Source organism: Macrobrachium nipponense, chromosome 9, assembly GCF_015104395.2.
Source record: "Macrobrachium nipponense isolate FS-2020 chromosome 9, ASM1510439v2, whole genome shotgun sequence".
NCBI classification, from domain to species: domain Eukaryota; kingdom Metazoa; phylum Arthropoda; class Malacostraca; order Decapoda; family Palaemonidae; genus Macrobrachium; species Macrobrachium nipponense.
This window is the reverse complement of record NC_061110.1, coordinates 95,305,066-95,322,201: the sequence shown is the minus strand read 5'-3', so window position 1 is coordinate 95,322,201 and position 17,136 is coordinate 95,305,066. Positions and strand designations below refer to the sequence as shown.

At 41.0% G+C, this 17,136-nt stretch overlaps 2 protein-coding genes across 2 annotated transcripts in view; both read right to left on the bottom strand.

The window, feature by feature from the left end:
• Positions 1-17,136, bottom strand: part of LOC135218660 (transmembrane protein 127-like) — a gene marked incomplete in the record, with an annotated part of 67,128 nt that overhangs the window by 22,237 nt on the left and 27,755 nt on the right. The window contains 1 exon segment of the mRNA XM_064255107.1: positions 3,239-3,409. Within this exon segment, the coding sequence (XP_064111177.1) occupies positions 3,239-3,409 (171 nt within the window).
• Positions 11,897-15,356, bottom strand: LOC135218659 (uncharacterized). Its single transcript, XM_064255106.1, has 2 exons — positions 15,224-15,356; positions 11,897-15,008 (listed from the first exon to the last, which is right to left on the bottom strand). The coding sequence occupies exon 2, from the start codon at positions 14,675-14,677 to the stop codon at positions 12,995-12,997; it is 1,683 nt and encodes a 560-aa protein (XP_064111176.1). The 5' UTR covers positions 14,678-15,008; positions 15,224-15,356; the 3' UTR covers positions 11,897-12,994.

Here is a 17,136-nt window from a genome sequence, read left to right as displayed (position 1 = left end):
ATCTTGCGTCCACAAGTGATTCCGAGTCCTGACGTTTGCGTCCTGCTTCTTCCGAAAACATCTTCTTCTTCCTGCGTTCTGCGTCCTGAAAAACCAAGCGATCGCCCGTCCTCGTAGAGCCAGTGCGTCCTACATCCTCGACGAACGCATCCTTGTCTTCCGTCTTCTTAGAAGACTTAACGGGAAGGAAATCGTCCTTCCGCCTCGAAGATGCCTGCAAAGGAGCATCCCAAGACTTAACGAGAACTGCCAGCTTAGACTGCATTTCCCTTAAGAAACCCTTCGTACTATCTTCCTGAATGGCATAGGACGAAGGAGGAGGATTACGAGAAGGACTGCGACGTAACGGAGAGCGATCTTGTACTCTACCCGACGGAGAGAGACGAGGGGAAGACACGCAAGAAGATGGAGGAGAGTCTCTCATCGAAATCCAAGAACGAGAAGGCCGTACTGAGTCCTCTTTAGAACGAAAGATCCTCTTCCTCTTGATCGGAACTGCGTCCCCGTCTTCCGAGGAGGACAAAACCTCCGGACTACTCCAAGCCTCACGATCTTGAGCATGTCTCTCGAGAGCGGTCGATGTCCTGAAAGTCCTCTTGAGGGGGCGAGACACAACTGCATACCGACGTTCCCGCTCAGATGTCGAACCATCCGAGGACGCACACTTCCCAGTTACGCCTTTTCTGCGGCGAACTGCAACAGCCTGGGAACTTGCAACAGGACTGTTCGAAGGGACGTCTGACCGCGATAAAACCTCAAGCACTAACTTTATCCGTAAGTCGCTGTATCTGGTCGCCCATGGACGCAAGGGCAGCAAACACCTTAACAATCTGTGTATCGTTCGCCTCCGATACAGCAGCGGGCGCAGGAGATACCTGGGGAGAAGGAACTACCAATTCTATGTTAGAAGGAGCTGGAGAGGAAACACATTCACTCCTCTTGCTAGAAGAATTCGACTTCTCACTACGAGAAACAGATCTCCTTACACGATCTTTCTCAAGCCTTTCAACATATTTCATAAATATCTTCCACTCCTTCTCTGATAAATTCTCACATTCAAAACACCTATTCTCCCAAGTACACACATTCTCTCTACACTTCTTACAAATAGTATGAGGGTCGACCGAAGCCTTCGGCAACCTTACCTTACACTCCTCTTTTACACAAACTCTAAACATACTTCCAGTATCCGACATATTTAAAGAACAATCCAAAGCGAATGCCAAGCTAACGTTTCCAAGTACAATACCAAAAATCCATGAAAAGTCAGCAACGAGAATGAAAATCCTAGCAGGGAACCACCAACAATGTTGCCGGTTCGGCTGGCAGAGAAAATCTGGCCCAATTGGGAACGGTTCCTAGCACTAGCGCCACGGTAACGGGGTGGTGGTTGCCTGAACTACTAATAGGTTACTAGCGTTTGCCGCGAGTTTTGAAAATTTCTGCCAGGTGGAACAGAGAATATAGCTATATATATACCTGCCAGGTAAGTGTCATACATTAAATTAGAAATTATCATTGGAATCCAAGACACTCCAATGAGGATGGAGAAGTCATAACACACTGACCTTAGTGTAAATTATCGCAGGTCTAAATAACCTCAAAGGGCGCCTTATTATACAAAGGCATCAGCCCTACATACATAGTCTTGCAAGGTAATTCCACATACAAATGGCCCAGTTTCTGACAGCCTACTACTTGGCTAAGTTCTGACAATGCTTTTTAAATTTTTATTAATACTCATATATTTTAACTCAATCATTTCATATCTTTATATTGTATAGTTTTCTTTAAAATACTAATGTTCTTTAACACATAGCCTGCATTCCCGAGTTAACCTAATTGTAAGTCAACTACAGTACTAATCATCTCAGCATCTGCACATTATTATCGGTGACCTTCATATCCTAAATTTCATATCTTCATAACTATCACTATTAGTTTCTTTATCATTTATTTTGATTGCAGAGGGTAGTGAGATGAAAAAAATAACGAATGAATTTCAGGGATCACAGTGCATTTGAATGTCGCCATCAAAACGTAAGCAACAAAGCACACTGCGTCACTGCCCTCTATTGAGGAAAATGAATGCTATACTATTCGCTAATCAAATAAACATTTTCTAGCATAGACAAAGATTTATACTTGCACTTCTTACCTCTGGCATCATCTAATCTCATGGGTGGCAAATTGAATAGGTAAATACACTTACATAAAAGAGATTATCTTAAAAATGCATCACCGATGTCTTTCAAGCACACACAGAATAAGGAATTTGTGCTTTGCCGGCAAAATGCCTCATTGTTTTGATTAAAAGGTTTGACTTGATAGTCTTCTCAAGTGGAGTATTTGAAAAAGTGTTTATTATTCATTTAAAAGTAAATATCAAAAACATATTTGACTTCACATATTTTCATTACTAACAACTATTTCATAAAACCACAGGAGATATGGCTTAATTTTTCCTGTCTTCTTGTAAACAATATGTGGCGCCAACCTGGTGGCAATGCAACGAACTAATGGCAGCTGATTCAAAATCAAGCCGAACCATGGGAGTTCCCGGACTACAGAATGCCAGTTTTAAGAGGTTCAGCTGTATAATATAATGCTTATGGGATGATAAGCATGGTATGAGTCAAAAACTTGCCCTGACACAACCACCATGCCTAGAAAATAAGTAATAAAATAGAAAGATATGTCCCTAGAAGAGACTAAAATGTTGATTAGCATCTCCAAAAATCACCCATTAAACTGAATTCACGTCCCTCTTGAATAGTAGTGAAGTTGAAACTGAGACTGCCCAAGGGGGCAGATTGGTGCAACTCCACTGACAATTCCCTGAAGATGGCACAGTGTTAATACGCTGGCACTCCTGACACAGGTTGGTGCAGCTCTACTAACACTGCCTAGAGCAAGACAATGTTGCTCAGCTGGTATTGCCCTGAAGAGCAGGGAGGCACTTCCCTCCATCCGTGTTCTGCATGCTACAGACTAGATATATGTCTAGTTAATCCTGAAGAACTCAGTGCTACTGCTGCAGAGGTGGGAACCATCAGTCAGCAGCCTTAATGGATTATGCAATCAATGGGTTTGGCCCTACTCTGCCATTCATGGTCCAGTAAATTCACGCATACAGCAAAGGCTTCCGAACCAATGGTGTCAGGTGCTCCTGTATAGCAAATCTGGAAAACAGTATAAGCAACAAGCGTGTTATTAAAAATTTAGCTTCAAGACTTACCTGAGATAATACCTGCAACAGCATTCTTTCTGATACACTTAAGTATCCTTCCACTTGGTCCAGTGATATCCAAAAGCATTTGTACTAACGATGAACATATCATTAAAAATATAAGACCAATCACAAGGCGCATGAATGCCACAATCTCAGGAGTAACGCAAAACTTGAGTTCTGAAAAAGAAAAAAAAAAAAAAGGGTAAAAGGTAAACTTATAAATTTGTGCATTCATGTGATGACTTCTTAAAACTCAAGTTATGCTGAATGGGCTGGGTTTTATGTACTTTGTTACAAATTACAAAATGAAAATAATACAATATGCTCAAATGCATGCAAATACAGATGGCAATACTGTATATCATGTTACCGAAAGTGTTTGTAAGGCTTTCTAAAAATAATAATTAATTATCTGAAGAGATGATGCAACTATAAAACACAGAACATGATATATTCTTCATCCATTAATTACTACATATGCATCAAACATCTGTAACAATTTGCATAATGTATTTCTTTCATACTACTTAATTTCATTAAAATTTTCTCTGAAAGGACGAAAGTACTACTGATATCTGCCAATTAAGGTGACTCAAGAATCGCTTCTTGCATAGTGCAAGACTTTACTCAGAGCTTGGAAGAGGTGAAGCAGCATTCAAAATTATAAACTTTCAAAGAATACTGCCAAATGCTGTTTGGGGGAATAGTAAGAATTGACAAGCATGTGACCTAAGAAAGATTTCGGTACAGCATAAGTTTAACAGTTCTCATTTACAAGATCCAAACTGAATTTTCCATAACATGAAGCAAATTTCTTCATACAATCTGTCAATCATAATTAGCCATAGTTTGTAGTGTTGAATTCCTTATACATGCAGTCCCTGGATTATGAAGGGCTCAGCTTACATCGTTCCGAGTTCATGACACTCTTCAAATATATTCATAAAAAATCATTTCCCTGGTTACAACGCATGCTTTGGCTTTATGAACCCATGACGACACCGATCTAATGGAAAAAATATGGCTCCATAACAACAGAATTGGCCAAATTTGGGGTTTTTTTGGTGACAAACTCCATGAAAATGCAAGCTACGTTGTTTTCAAGACGCTCAAATGATTAAAAGCAAGGTTTTCTCACGATTTTCAACAATATTTTGGCTTATGACGATTTTCAGCTTATGACGTGGCGTTGGAATGCAATCCCCTTCGTCATAAACAGGGGACTGCCTGTACATGTAATTTATGATATATTGAAAGAAAGGAGGTCCAGGGATGGCTAAGAGCTGTTGAACAGCCAACACATACACAAAACATCAAACAGTTAGCTTGTGGATGACTTTCAAAACGATATTTGTCCGTGCATCAACTATGAAAGTTGGATATGATTTTTTTCTACCAAGTTTGGAGTGTCTGTAATCCAAATAGCATGACGAAAATAAATTAATGTTTGTGGTAGAACAAATGAAGTTTTCATAATAAAACTAATATTGTAATACTTACCTGAACACCTGAATGATTCCCACCCTCCTCCCCACTTCAATTTGATAGTGAATGATTCAATTGAGGAATGAGGAGACAGGCCACTGGTGGCCGGTATTTGCAGCAGCGTTGCCAACGGTAACACAGGTAACTCATTTGACTAGATTTTACCTGCAGCGTTGGTAACGCTGACAGTTAAAATTACCCACTTAATGGGTAGATATGTGGGGATATAGTTCAGGCTGGTCAGTGACCAGGGCTAATTCAGGTGTTCAGGTAAGTATTACAATATTAGTTTTATTATGAAAACTTCATATTGCAATACACTCCCTGAACACCTGAATTAGCTCGATTAACAACATTTACTCGGAGGCGGGGTCAATCTCATTCAGCCCGACCTGTCCACGGAACATACGCAGGTAACTCATAAGCAACCTAGCATGTATAAAAGCATGTATCCTCACCTAGTTATCTAACTCGGAGGTGAGGATGTTGCAAAGAAAATACTTCAACATCAGTGTTGAGTCTAAGGTACTGTCTAAGTCAGAAGTACCTCCCATATGATAAGCTATACTCCTTATTCATGGAGGTAAAAACAAATCTCCTCACCTGGTTGTCCAGCTCAGTAGGTGAGGATGTTTGCATAGGAAGTACCATACCGTCGGTGTCGAGTTCTAGGTGCCGCCTGAGTCTGAAGAACCTCTCATGTGGTATTCTATACCTCTCATATATGGAGGGGAAATAGTGAACCTCCCATGTGGCTATGTAGCCTCTCATGTATGGAGGAGAAGTTGAGTGTGCAGGACCTTCAGTTCTCTACTGCTCACTGATGTAGATGACTTGTGCTGAAGAAGTAGTAGTTATTCCAACATGACCATCGGGATCTGCCTAACCTCAAGGGCCTAAGGGACAATACACTCTGTCTAAGCTTGACCAACAGAAACACTAGAGTTCATTTAGACTATCACTGCCTCCCTAAACTTCTAACACCATAAAGTTCATTTAGACTATCACTGCTTCCCTAAACTTCTAACACCGTGAAGTTCATTTAGACTATCACTGCTTCCCTAAACTTCTAACACCCTAACTCTACCAAGCCAACTATAAAACTGAGTTACCGCAACGACAGGACCCGGAGAGTAACCTCTGAAGAAACTGAAATTCCTTAAGGTACGGTGTTGTGAAAAACCACAACTTCCAAATAACCACCTACACAATCGCCGACAGCGAAACATTCCTCTGGAAGCCGAAAGGTAGCCCTCCACATACTTGCACCCTTGGATTGACTAAGAACCCATTCTTATGAGTGTCCGGATAGCGCTAAGGCAATGATTCAACAATAGTCCCTTCTCTCCTTGACAAGAAAATAGCATAACCCTCAGAAATGTTAGTCTGTGAAAGTGTCTTCCAAATACGAGCCTCATGATCCGTAACCCTTACCACACGAATCAATGAAGGAACCCAATAGAGAAAAACCTCAACTGACTCGTAAACCGGAAGTCGGACTCCGGCAGAGGAGTTACCCGCTACCTCATAGAGAAAAGTGATGCTAGCTTAAGTCATTCCCCAAAAACTGCCCGACTCGCCGAAACCAGACTAGCCTACTTGATGTTTGAGAGACTGCTGGTTTGGTTGAATACAACGTATCAAACATTACTTGAATCAACCGAGATCCCTCCGGAACCTGGAATGCGGAAAGAGAGAATGGACAAAGTCCACAATCCATTATACTCGCTTCCTTCGCCGGAGAAACACACCCACAACTAGCAAACGAGTCTCTCTTCAAAGGTATCTATCCTCTGTCAGACCTGTCTGGCCACACCAGAACAGGCAAAAGGAGAAAAGCCGAACCCCGTCAAAAGCAGCACCCAAGAACCCGGAACCTACTACGCCTGGCTGCTCGATACCAAACGACATACAAGATCCCATCATATCTGAGCCTACCGATCCGATTGCGCAACGATATACCAACAAGAAGATGATAAAGTCCAGTGCAAGTCGTACTCGACTGCGCAATCTGCACTCCCCCCAGACATCATGATGTAACCCCTGCTGTCCGACCGCTGTCGGCTGTCCACCCACTCACAAGAGCGAACTGTCATCAGTTCAGCAAAACTTGTCAGAGTTAGTCACTCGATTGCGCATACCCTCACTACCCAGTGACGATAACGTTACGCCTGAGCCGAATATACCTTGGCGATGAAGAACGCCCACCCATGCGAGTCTCTCCCATGCGAGTCTCTCCCATACTGTTGCGCTAAACGTGTACCAACCAAGATCATGACCTAACCTTGAGCCAGTCTCAATTGACTGCGAAACTCCGCACTCACCAGTGACTATGACAAGAGACCAGGACGACTACAATAGGCGAGCAACACCCCTAAAGAGGGAAGAAGTCGCAAAACGCGATCCAACTAACCCTCGTTACCAATACGTACTAAACCTAGACTGGAGTCCGGAGCAAGTGAGGGAAAGAAGTACTCCCAGTAGACAAGGAATCAAGGTCGAACTCACCTTGAAAACCCCTTAAAGACGGAACAGAAAAGCAGCAGGAAAAAGTTGAGAAAATAAGAAGGAGAGAGAAAGTCACTACGAGTAACCACAGGAGCACCTAGCGCCGACATTGTGCAGGTGGAGAACCAACTGTCCGGTACATAGTGCTTTAATAATGGGTTACGAACTGCGGAACCAATGGGAGTCGCAGAAGGAATTACCAGCTACCCTAAGAAAGGGGGCCGAGGGCAAAAAAGGTGCTAACTACGATGCAGACGAACTGCGAACGGCCGTAGCCCCCCCAGCAATTACCGCGGTAAGCACGTTACGTCTCACACTCCTAAGGTATATAAATGGGAACGAAGAAGGAAGATTAGTAACTACCCTATGAAAGGAGTGGGTGGTGACAACCAGTAACGATACAGTCAACGATGGCGCAGATGAATCTCCAACTGCCGTAGCCTCCTCAAGAACTACGGAGGACACATTATGTCTCAAAACAAGTAAGGATGAAAATACGGAGTTGCGGATACCGCCTTGAAGCATCAACACCAGCAGCCTGAGAACTACAGGACCCGTGGAATGAGCAGCTAAAGAAGATTGTGTAGACATTATAAGTTTTAACAGAAAAACTGGGCGAGAGAAAACTAGACCGACTCTGTTCCCCATGATAATCTGAGAAACATTAGAAATTCAGGAAAATTATTCAAGATGTGGTCGTGAATACAGTCCGTATTGAAGCTACCGTAATTGACTCGCGTTAATTCAATTTTACGATGGGGTTAGTATTTAAAATCAGAACTACATTGCAAATAAGTCTTCCTATATCTCTCGCACAGCTGGCATCGTGCATCAGACAGCGAGATTGTAGGGTTTAAAATGATATTGTTATGATACAATAAAGTTTCATACATACTTACCTGGCAGATATATACATAGCTAAGACTCCGTCGTCCCCGACAGAAATTCAAATTTCGCGGCACACGCTGCAGGTAGGTCAGGTGATCTACCGTCCTGCCCTGGGTGGCAGGATTAGGAACCATTCCTGTTTTCTATCATATTTTTTCTCTTCCACCTGTCTCCTTGCGGGGAGGCTGTGTGGGCCCTAATCGTATATATCTGCCAGGTAAGTATGTATGAAACTTTATTGTATCATAACAATATCATTTTCATACAATCAACTTACCTGTCAGATATATACATAGCTGATTGGCACCCTTCGGTGGGTGGAGGTAAGAGACAGCTACTATATGGAATAGACAGGTAAACAACATATGTTGTAGGTATAAATAAAACCTTGGTTCCTACCTGATAGGTGGTAGACTTCGTGGGTGTTTGCCCAGTAGTCTGCATCACCTCAAGAAACTTTAGCGAGATATGTGATCTATGGCCAAGAGTTCTTGTGGGTCTGCCGAAGGGGTCTTATCCACTTACTCGGCAGAGCCTGAAAGGACTTTGTCAATGGGTGCTGATCCACTTATATGACAATACACCTTATGAAGGAGCGCAACACCGATCCCGATCACCTGATCCTAACACGAGGGTTCGCGCTCAAATTGGAAAGAGTTATCCCCACACTCCTTTCAAAAAACCCCAATAATTTCACTAAGTTAAAAAACTTTAACTCAAAGTTAAGGATCAGTGTCGGCTCCTTATCCCAGTAACGTATCCGCAGAAACGTATAAACCAAAAGAGAAGGATCTCTCGTAGGTTAACTTGACATCCTTTGTGTAATGAGAAGTCAACACAGAGTTGCCTCTACCGTACAACACAGCTAATATGTCTTATATGACATATTGTTATGTAAAGAACAAGAACTTGCAAAAGCGCGCACTTCCTGCGCTTTTAATTCTCAGCTGTTTGAAGGAATCAAGTCACTAATGAAGTGCTTAGGAGATCTCCATGTTTCAAAGAAGACCAGGGCTTTCTTGAAATGGATCTCACCCAACTGAAGCCTGAAGCCTGGCAGGAACCTCGCGCCTGGCTGGTGCTTCGCTCTTGGTTGGCGCCTAGCGCTTGTCTGGTACCTTTCGCTTGACTGGCGCCTCGCATCTGGATGACGCTTCGCGTCTTAGCTGGAGATTCGCGCCTAGAGCCTGGCTTGCGCCTGGCTGGCTGCTCGCGCCTGGCTGGCGCCTCGCGCCTGGCTGGCGCTTTGTGCCTGCCTGGCGCCTCGCGCCTGCCTGGAGCTTCGCGCCTGGCTGGCGTCTAGCTCCCGGTTGGAGTGGCGCCTTGCGCCTGCCTGGAGCTTCGCGGCTGGCTGGCACCTCGCGCCTGGCTGGCGTCTCGCGCCAGGTTGGCGTCTCGCGCCAGGTTGGCGCTTTGTGCCTGCCTGGCGCCTTGTGCCTGCCTGGCGCCTTGCGCCTGCCTGGAGCTTCGCGCCTGGCTGGCGCCTGGCTGGCGTCTCGCGCCCGGTTGGAGTGGCGCCTTGCGCCTGCCTGGAGCTTCGCCGCTGGCTGGTACCTCGCGCCTGCCTGGCGCCTCGCTCCTCCTGCGCCTCGCGCCTGGGTGGCTCCTCCCCACTTGCCGGAGCTTCGAGCTTGGTAGAGTCTCGAGGATGTCTGGCAATGTCCACATCGGACACTCTTATCTGTCCTATATGTTCGCATCTAGCGCATCTGTGTCAGGTTGTAGGCCCGGTCTTTCTCCTCATCAGACAATGACAGTGTTCTTGGGGCTGTCTGCAGGTCTTCTTCCTTACTGACTGTGTCAGAAGGTCTTGAGTCGCCTTCTCAGTTAATGAACGAGAAATGTCCTTCACTACTCGAGAAGGGAACAAAAAGTCAGACAAAGGCGAGTACAGAAGCGCTGCCTCTGAGCGTGGGAGACCGCTTTGGTTAAAAAGACACTATATACCTGTCCTCTTTTTTAAGACCTGCTCCAAACAAAGAGGAGATCTCAACCGAGCCATCCTGAACCGCTTTGTCTATACAAGACAAAATACACAGAAGGACTTCTGGTTCGAGTCCTTCAGAATCATGGGCTTTCTTGGACATCACCCCAAGGGACCAATCTAAGAAGTTGAAAACTTCCAATACATGAAAGAGTCCCTTGAGGAGATGGTCCAGTTCTGAAATGCCCCAAGTTATACGGGCAGAGTTCAAACCTTGTCTACGTGAAGCGTCAACTAAGGTCGAAAAGTCCGCTTCTGACGTAGACGGAAGAGAAATACCCATATTCTCTCCCGTCTGATATCAAATGCCTCTTTTACCAGCTAGTCTCGCTGGAGGCATGCAGAAGACCGTTCTAACTAACTCCTCCTTCAACTTCATCCAAGAGTCTAAAGACTGAAGAGCCCTCTTCATCGAAATGGCGGGCTCATTCTAAGAAAAAACGAAGATTTCTTTGTCTTTGCACTCGAGAAAAGAGAGCGCAGAAGGAAGAGAGGCAGGAGTCAAGTCGTCTCCATACTCCTCTAGAAGCAAGGCTGTCAAAACATTATAGTTCGACAGTCCTTCTCTTCCTTGATACTCCTCCTCCGAGTTTACTTCTAACTCGGGGTCTAGATGAGTCTCCGCTGCTAATTCAGTACGTCTTTCCTCTGGAGGAGACAAACTCCTAATAGGAGAGGGGCTAAGGGAATGATATTCCTTCCTCTTCCCCGCTTTAATAGTCCTGGAAGGCGCCAACAGCCCAGGCTTCTCTCCATAAATGGATGACGCTTCCTGCTTGGATGACGCTTCTAGTCAGCCAAGCGTCCTTGCCTGGCTGACGCCTCCCGTGTGTGTGGCTGCTGACGTCTGGATGACGCCTCGCGCCTGGAAGACGCTTCGCTCTCAAAAGGCGTCCTAACTGGCGCCAAAATTTTGGTTGGAGCCTCGCGTCTAAAAGCAGCTTTAAATGACTATTCATAGTCTTGACGACGTCTCACGTCTCTCTGGCGTTACGTGTCTTCCGTAAGATTCTCCCGATCTCGCTCTCGAAACCGAAGCCTCTGCGATATGTTTGGAAGCTTCACGTCTGCATGACGCCTCTCGCTTCGCAGGGGAGAGAGGACGAGACTTCTTGATTGGAAGCGCAACGTCCTTCCTACGAGGTGCTAACACTCCCACCAAAGAGGCCAGTTGCTCTTGTACTGGCAAGATAATCTTCCTTGAAGCTTTTCCCACGTCATCTTCAATCGGGGGAGAAGTAGGAAAAGGAAGCAGTCTATAGGAAGCCTGTTCGTCTTCTCACAACTCTTTCCAATAAATGTTAAACATGTTAACAGTTATTATCGTCGATCGAGAAGGATCTCTTTGTTAACGCGAATAGGAGCGAAAAAAGAGATTCTCGATGCTCTATGCGATATGAGAGTGTCGTGGAAATGGCCTAAGTGATTACATGGGTAACGAAATCAGGAACGAATCTTGCCGTTACCGAGCTCGGTGTCCGAGAGTCTACTGGACTCCTAGGTTAATAACTCGCTAAAACGAGAAAATCTTGGATGGTGCTCTTGGCTCACTGCGCCAGGCTGGCGCTTCTGGCGCAAATTTTGCGCCAGGTTGGCGCTTCTGGAGCATTGCGCCAGGTTGGTACTTCTGGCGCGTTGCGCCAGACTGGCGCTTTCTTCTAATTCTTTTTATGTTATGTGCCAGAACACCTGTGCCTTTATGGTACCCGACATCCTTTCACATGTTAATTCCGTTCTTGGAGGAAAAAACTTTATATAACGTAGTATAGTCCATTCAGGGAAACAAGTTTCTGCCCAAAGAAAATGTTTCCCATCCGACTCATCCATCTTCTTCTGAGCAGGTACTCTAATAAGCTATGCTTTCGTAAGCCTGAGAGCATTACATAATATAATGTTCTGCTGCGATAGAATCCTTTAATAATGTTACCTACGGTAAACAGCATTGAAAGGTTGTACTATCTCTCTTATTGAAAGCTTCTTAGCAAAAGGCATACAATATTTATTTATGTAAGCTTAACTATCCCCTCAATCCGAGGTTAAGACCGCGATTGTAGGGGAGAGATACGGAAAGTTATTCCATCCCGCAGGAGAGAGAGATTCGCCCGACCGCTCATGACTGACACCTACATGGTACTGACAGTAACTGGCGTAGGCGTACTGCAGGGCTGCCAGATTTTCTTTACCAACTTATCGTACTGACGATTCAAAATTATCGTTTTTCCACCAAAATTATCGCAAAATATATCGTATGAATGTGGAAAATTATCGTATCTTTTATCACTACATTATGCTCTACAGTAATCAACAACATTCTTGGTATCAAAATAAATACATGTATAGTCTTTATACATTTATTATAAGGCGAAAAATAGTATTAATAAAACTCTTCTGTTCTCATTATATACAAAAAAAAAAAAAAATGTGGTATTTTACAAACAATAAACATATGAAGCTGAAACCCTACATCAACCCTACATCATACATAGCAACACAATAAACCAAAATAAATACATGTATAGTCTTTATACATTTATTATAAGGCGAAAAATAGTATTAATAAAACTCTTCTGTTCTCATTATATACAAAAAAAAACAACAATGTGGTATTTTACAAACAAACATATGAAGCTGAAACCCTACATCAACCCTACATCATACATAGCAACACAATAAACCAAAATAAATACATGTATAGTCTTTATACATTTATTATAAGGCGAAAAATAGTATTAATAAAACTTCTGTTCTCATTATATACAAAAAAAAACAACAATGTGGTATTTTACAAACAAACATATGAAGCTGAAACCCTACATCAACCCTACATCATACATAGCAACACAATAAACCAAAAATAATTTTTTTTTTTACTAAAATTAATGCAAAGGTTCTTAACTTTATGCTACTGTGTCATACAGCTGTGAACTGTTTTGTAAACGTCTAATCATGTCTTTAGATGGAGTAAACTTGACACAGGACTCCTGGCTCTTGATACAATCAGAGGCCAACAAAGCACCATTTACAGTTTGTGTGTTTAAACTATTTCTTGTTTTGGTTTTGAAAAGGTTGATTTTACTAAACACTCTCTCGCATTCAGCATTCGAGTGGGGGAGACTGACTGCGCACAGAGCAAAATTTGCAAGTTCAGAGAAGTTATCCCCACTCTGTAACACCTTCACCCAGAAATTATCAACTGACAATACCTCATCAATTTGCAAAATGTCTTTGAATGCTGGTAATATTCTCCATTGATCGTCAATTTTCTGTATGACTGAACAATCATGTGGTGACACAATTAAAGGTAGTTCCACAATGAGTGAGTACAAAGAAGGGGTTGACTTTCTAAAAGAATTAGATATTGCATTTTCCGGAGTTAAGCAACACAGCTTGGAGATCACGGTGTCCTTAAAATCATACCTTTTATTGATCTCCGCACATGCTATAACTAAAAAGTCCCTACAGCGTTTATAAAACTCCTTCAAATGAGATTTATGTTCATTAGGATTTAGTTTATCAAGTTCTTTTTGTACTCCCAGTCCAAGATACATTTCACTATCACTTAGGTATCTATCTTGCCTAAAAGGATCAACTGACTCCAGAGCTGTTTTCATGATGTATTCTCTTTCCATAAAAGAAAGAAGTAGCTCCCTATAAAGTATGCATAACTTCTCATGCAGTACTGTGATAACTGTTTTATCAGACTGAAAATATGTATTGAAATTTGTGAATTTTGGCAAAATCCATTCAAGAAATAGGTAATAGGATTTAATGAAGGGATTGTGAAGATCATGAAATATAAGCTCGGCTGATACCACCTTCTCAGAAAACCAAATATCTGTAAAATACATCTTAAGGGCTTCCCATTGCTCTAACAGACGAACAACAACTGCAACTAATGACAACCACCTTGTCTGGGAGGGGTGCAAAATCTTATGTGGTTTCAGGTTAAGAAATTCCTGAAACTGTACTAATTCACTCTGCCTCTTGCTGCTGCATTTAAAGTGATTAAAAATTTCTCTTGCCAAATCTTCACATCTTCTGGGAAGTGCTTTACATGCTTCACTTGCACAGAGATGTGCAGAATGGCAAACACATTTCATTACAAAAATTCCTGGACATTGTTCTCGAAAGCGACTTGCAACAGAGTTATGGGCCCCCATCATTACATTACAACCATCAGAACCAAATCCAATTATATTTTTTGCAGGAATATCATACTGATTAAATGTTTTCATGAGTCCTTCAAACAAGTTTTTTCCTGTTGCACCTTCCTTAGTGTTCTCTGGGTTTTTGGCATCGTAAACATCATACAGTTCCCAAAACTGACATTTAACTGCTCCTGCATCTTTATCATAAAACCGGACCACCACACATGATGATTTTATAGAACCCACATCAGTAGATTCATCGCAAAGTACACTGAACTTTGTGTCCTTTAACTTTTGTGCTAACTCTTCCTTAAAAGAAGAACCAATAACATTTTTTACAATTGCTGTTGCTTTCGTTCTTTTTAATTGCAGTTCTTTTGCAGTGTTTGGATCAGATAATATGTCTTTCAAAAGATCTGTCAGATGATCCATTACATTGAAAGCAATGTTGTGTTCCACAAGAAAAGCACTCAATTTAATTTCTGCCACAGAAACAGAATCAGATGACTTACTCTGCTTCTTCTGTAAAAATGATGAAACTGATGGCTGGTTGACAGTTGCAGTTTCAAAAAAGGATTTATGTTTTTTACTTTTGCGTGGTTTTTATCACAGTTAATTCTGCAACCATTACCACATTGCACACTGTACATTTAGCCTTAAATGGATTGTCAGAGACCCCGCGAAGCCATGCCTTGAAGTCTGGTATAGATTCCCAGTCCTGTCTGTACCGCTGCTGTCGATGTGAACTTGAACTCGAACTAATCTGAGAGAAAGATTTTATATATATAAATAAGATATATGTATATATATATATATATATATATAGATATATATATATATATATTAGAAAACATGTTATGGTTTCTCAAAACACTTATTCTTATTGTCATAATAGTCACGCTTAACAAAATTCTATACATTTCTTCAAACTGTAAAACAGCAGCAACTTCAAACTCTGTTATAATTCATATAGCTAACCTTTCTCTTTTTTGATGGGGTTGCAAGAAGCCTTTCCTCCTCTCGGTCCTGGGAATGATGGTGATCACTGTCATAGTCACAGTCAGCCATAATTGAATATTCGATAATCAGTTTCACTGTTTGTCACTCAGCTGAAATGGCCACATCAACAGCGAAGGAAGTTCCTGATACTGACTGAACTTCTGAAGAGCTATCTCTTAGGACCTATACTGCACAGCATGACTAAAAATCGAGTAGCAGCCTAGCAGGGCGGAGTTAAATAGATTAATACAACGCTGCCAAATTTTAAGTCAAGAGAACATTGTTTATGTTTATCTGGGGCGATCCTTCTACCTGGCCTTGACTGATCCTCAGAGGTTAATAATTAAGTCCAATTCCCTGGCCGGTCGTGATTCGTGACCCAGGCGCCTTGGCTACTGTTGTACTTGGTTGTTGTTATAAGCACCTTTCGAATTTTGCTATATTCTGCCGTATGGACGAGTTAATCCTTTTAATCCATGTCCTTGGTCTAAGGATCTCAATTTTAGGATTCTTGGTCGTCTGAATCTCATATTATACAGCATGTTCATTTCGTTTGTCTGGCTGTTCATTTATATTTATATATATATATATATATATATATATAATATATATATATATATATATATATATATATATATATATATATATATATATATATATATATATATATTTATATATATATATTTTATTTTATATTTAATATTTATATATTTATATATATATATATATATATATATATATATATATATATATATATATATATATATATATATATATATATATATATATATATATTATATATATATATATATATATATATATATATATATATATTTATATATATATATATATATATATATATATATATATATATATATATATATATATATATATTTCATATATTTATATATATATTTATATATTTATATATTTATATATATATATATATTATATATATATATTTATATATTTATATATATATTTATATATATATATTTATTTATATTTATATATTTATATATTTATTTATATATATATATATATATATTTATATATTTATATATTTATATATATATATTATATATATATATATATATATATATATATATATAGATATATATATATATATATATATATATATATATATATATATATATATATATATATATATATATATACACGTATGTATGTATATCTGTTTGAGAGAGAGAGAGAGGCAGGGGTGTTTAATGTTCACACCCCACTAAAAATACGTAATATCTTGCTATTTGAGTATTATCTGTATATGTATTACACATATAATATATTAAGTATATACAATAAGAATATTTTCATCCAGCGCTGTCACAATTTTTGAACGTTAAGTTACTGGCTCACGAAAAGCAGACTTGTTTTCATCTTTGGTTTCTCGAAGCAACCGATATCTGGTTCCTTCAGGCTACAAAAGGTGGAGACTCGAGGGTGATTAGCACCACTGCCATATTTTCTTAAACTCGTTCTAACTTTTCAGGGAAAAGGATGACAATTTGGTAGATTTGGCAAAATTTTTGAGCGGTTCTGCCATTTCCTCGTGTATGGGTGATTAAGGGAAGTGACCACGGGTCACAACGTGGTCACAGTAATAACAGGATTGTCTCGATTGTCTGTCACCTCCCTCCATTCGTCGGTACAAAAGCAAAACTCGGAGATCAAAACACTATACTTGGGCAGTACGCTCGTATATGCCCATTCTCCGGATTAACCTTAGCCTCAAGGAGGTTAATCCTGAAACTCTACCTTTTTGGATTAGGATTAAATACCTCCTTTGGCAAGTCTTGAGATGTCGATTAAACGGTCCGCCGTTTCTTGTAGACGATTTCCTTAGCCTGGGTGCTTTTGTCTCGTATGGTTGG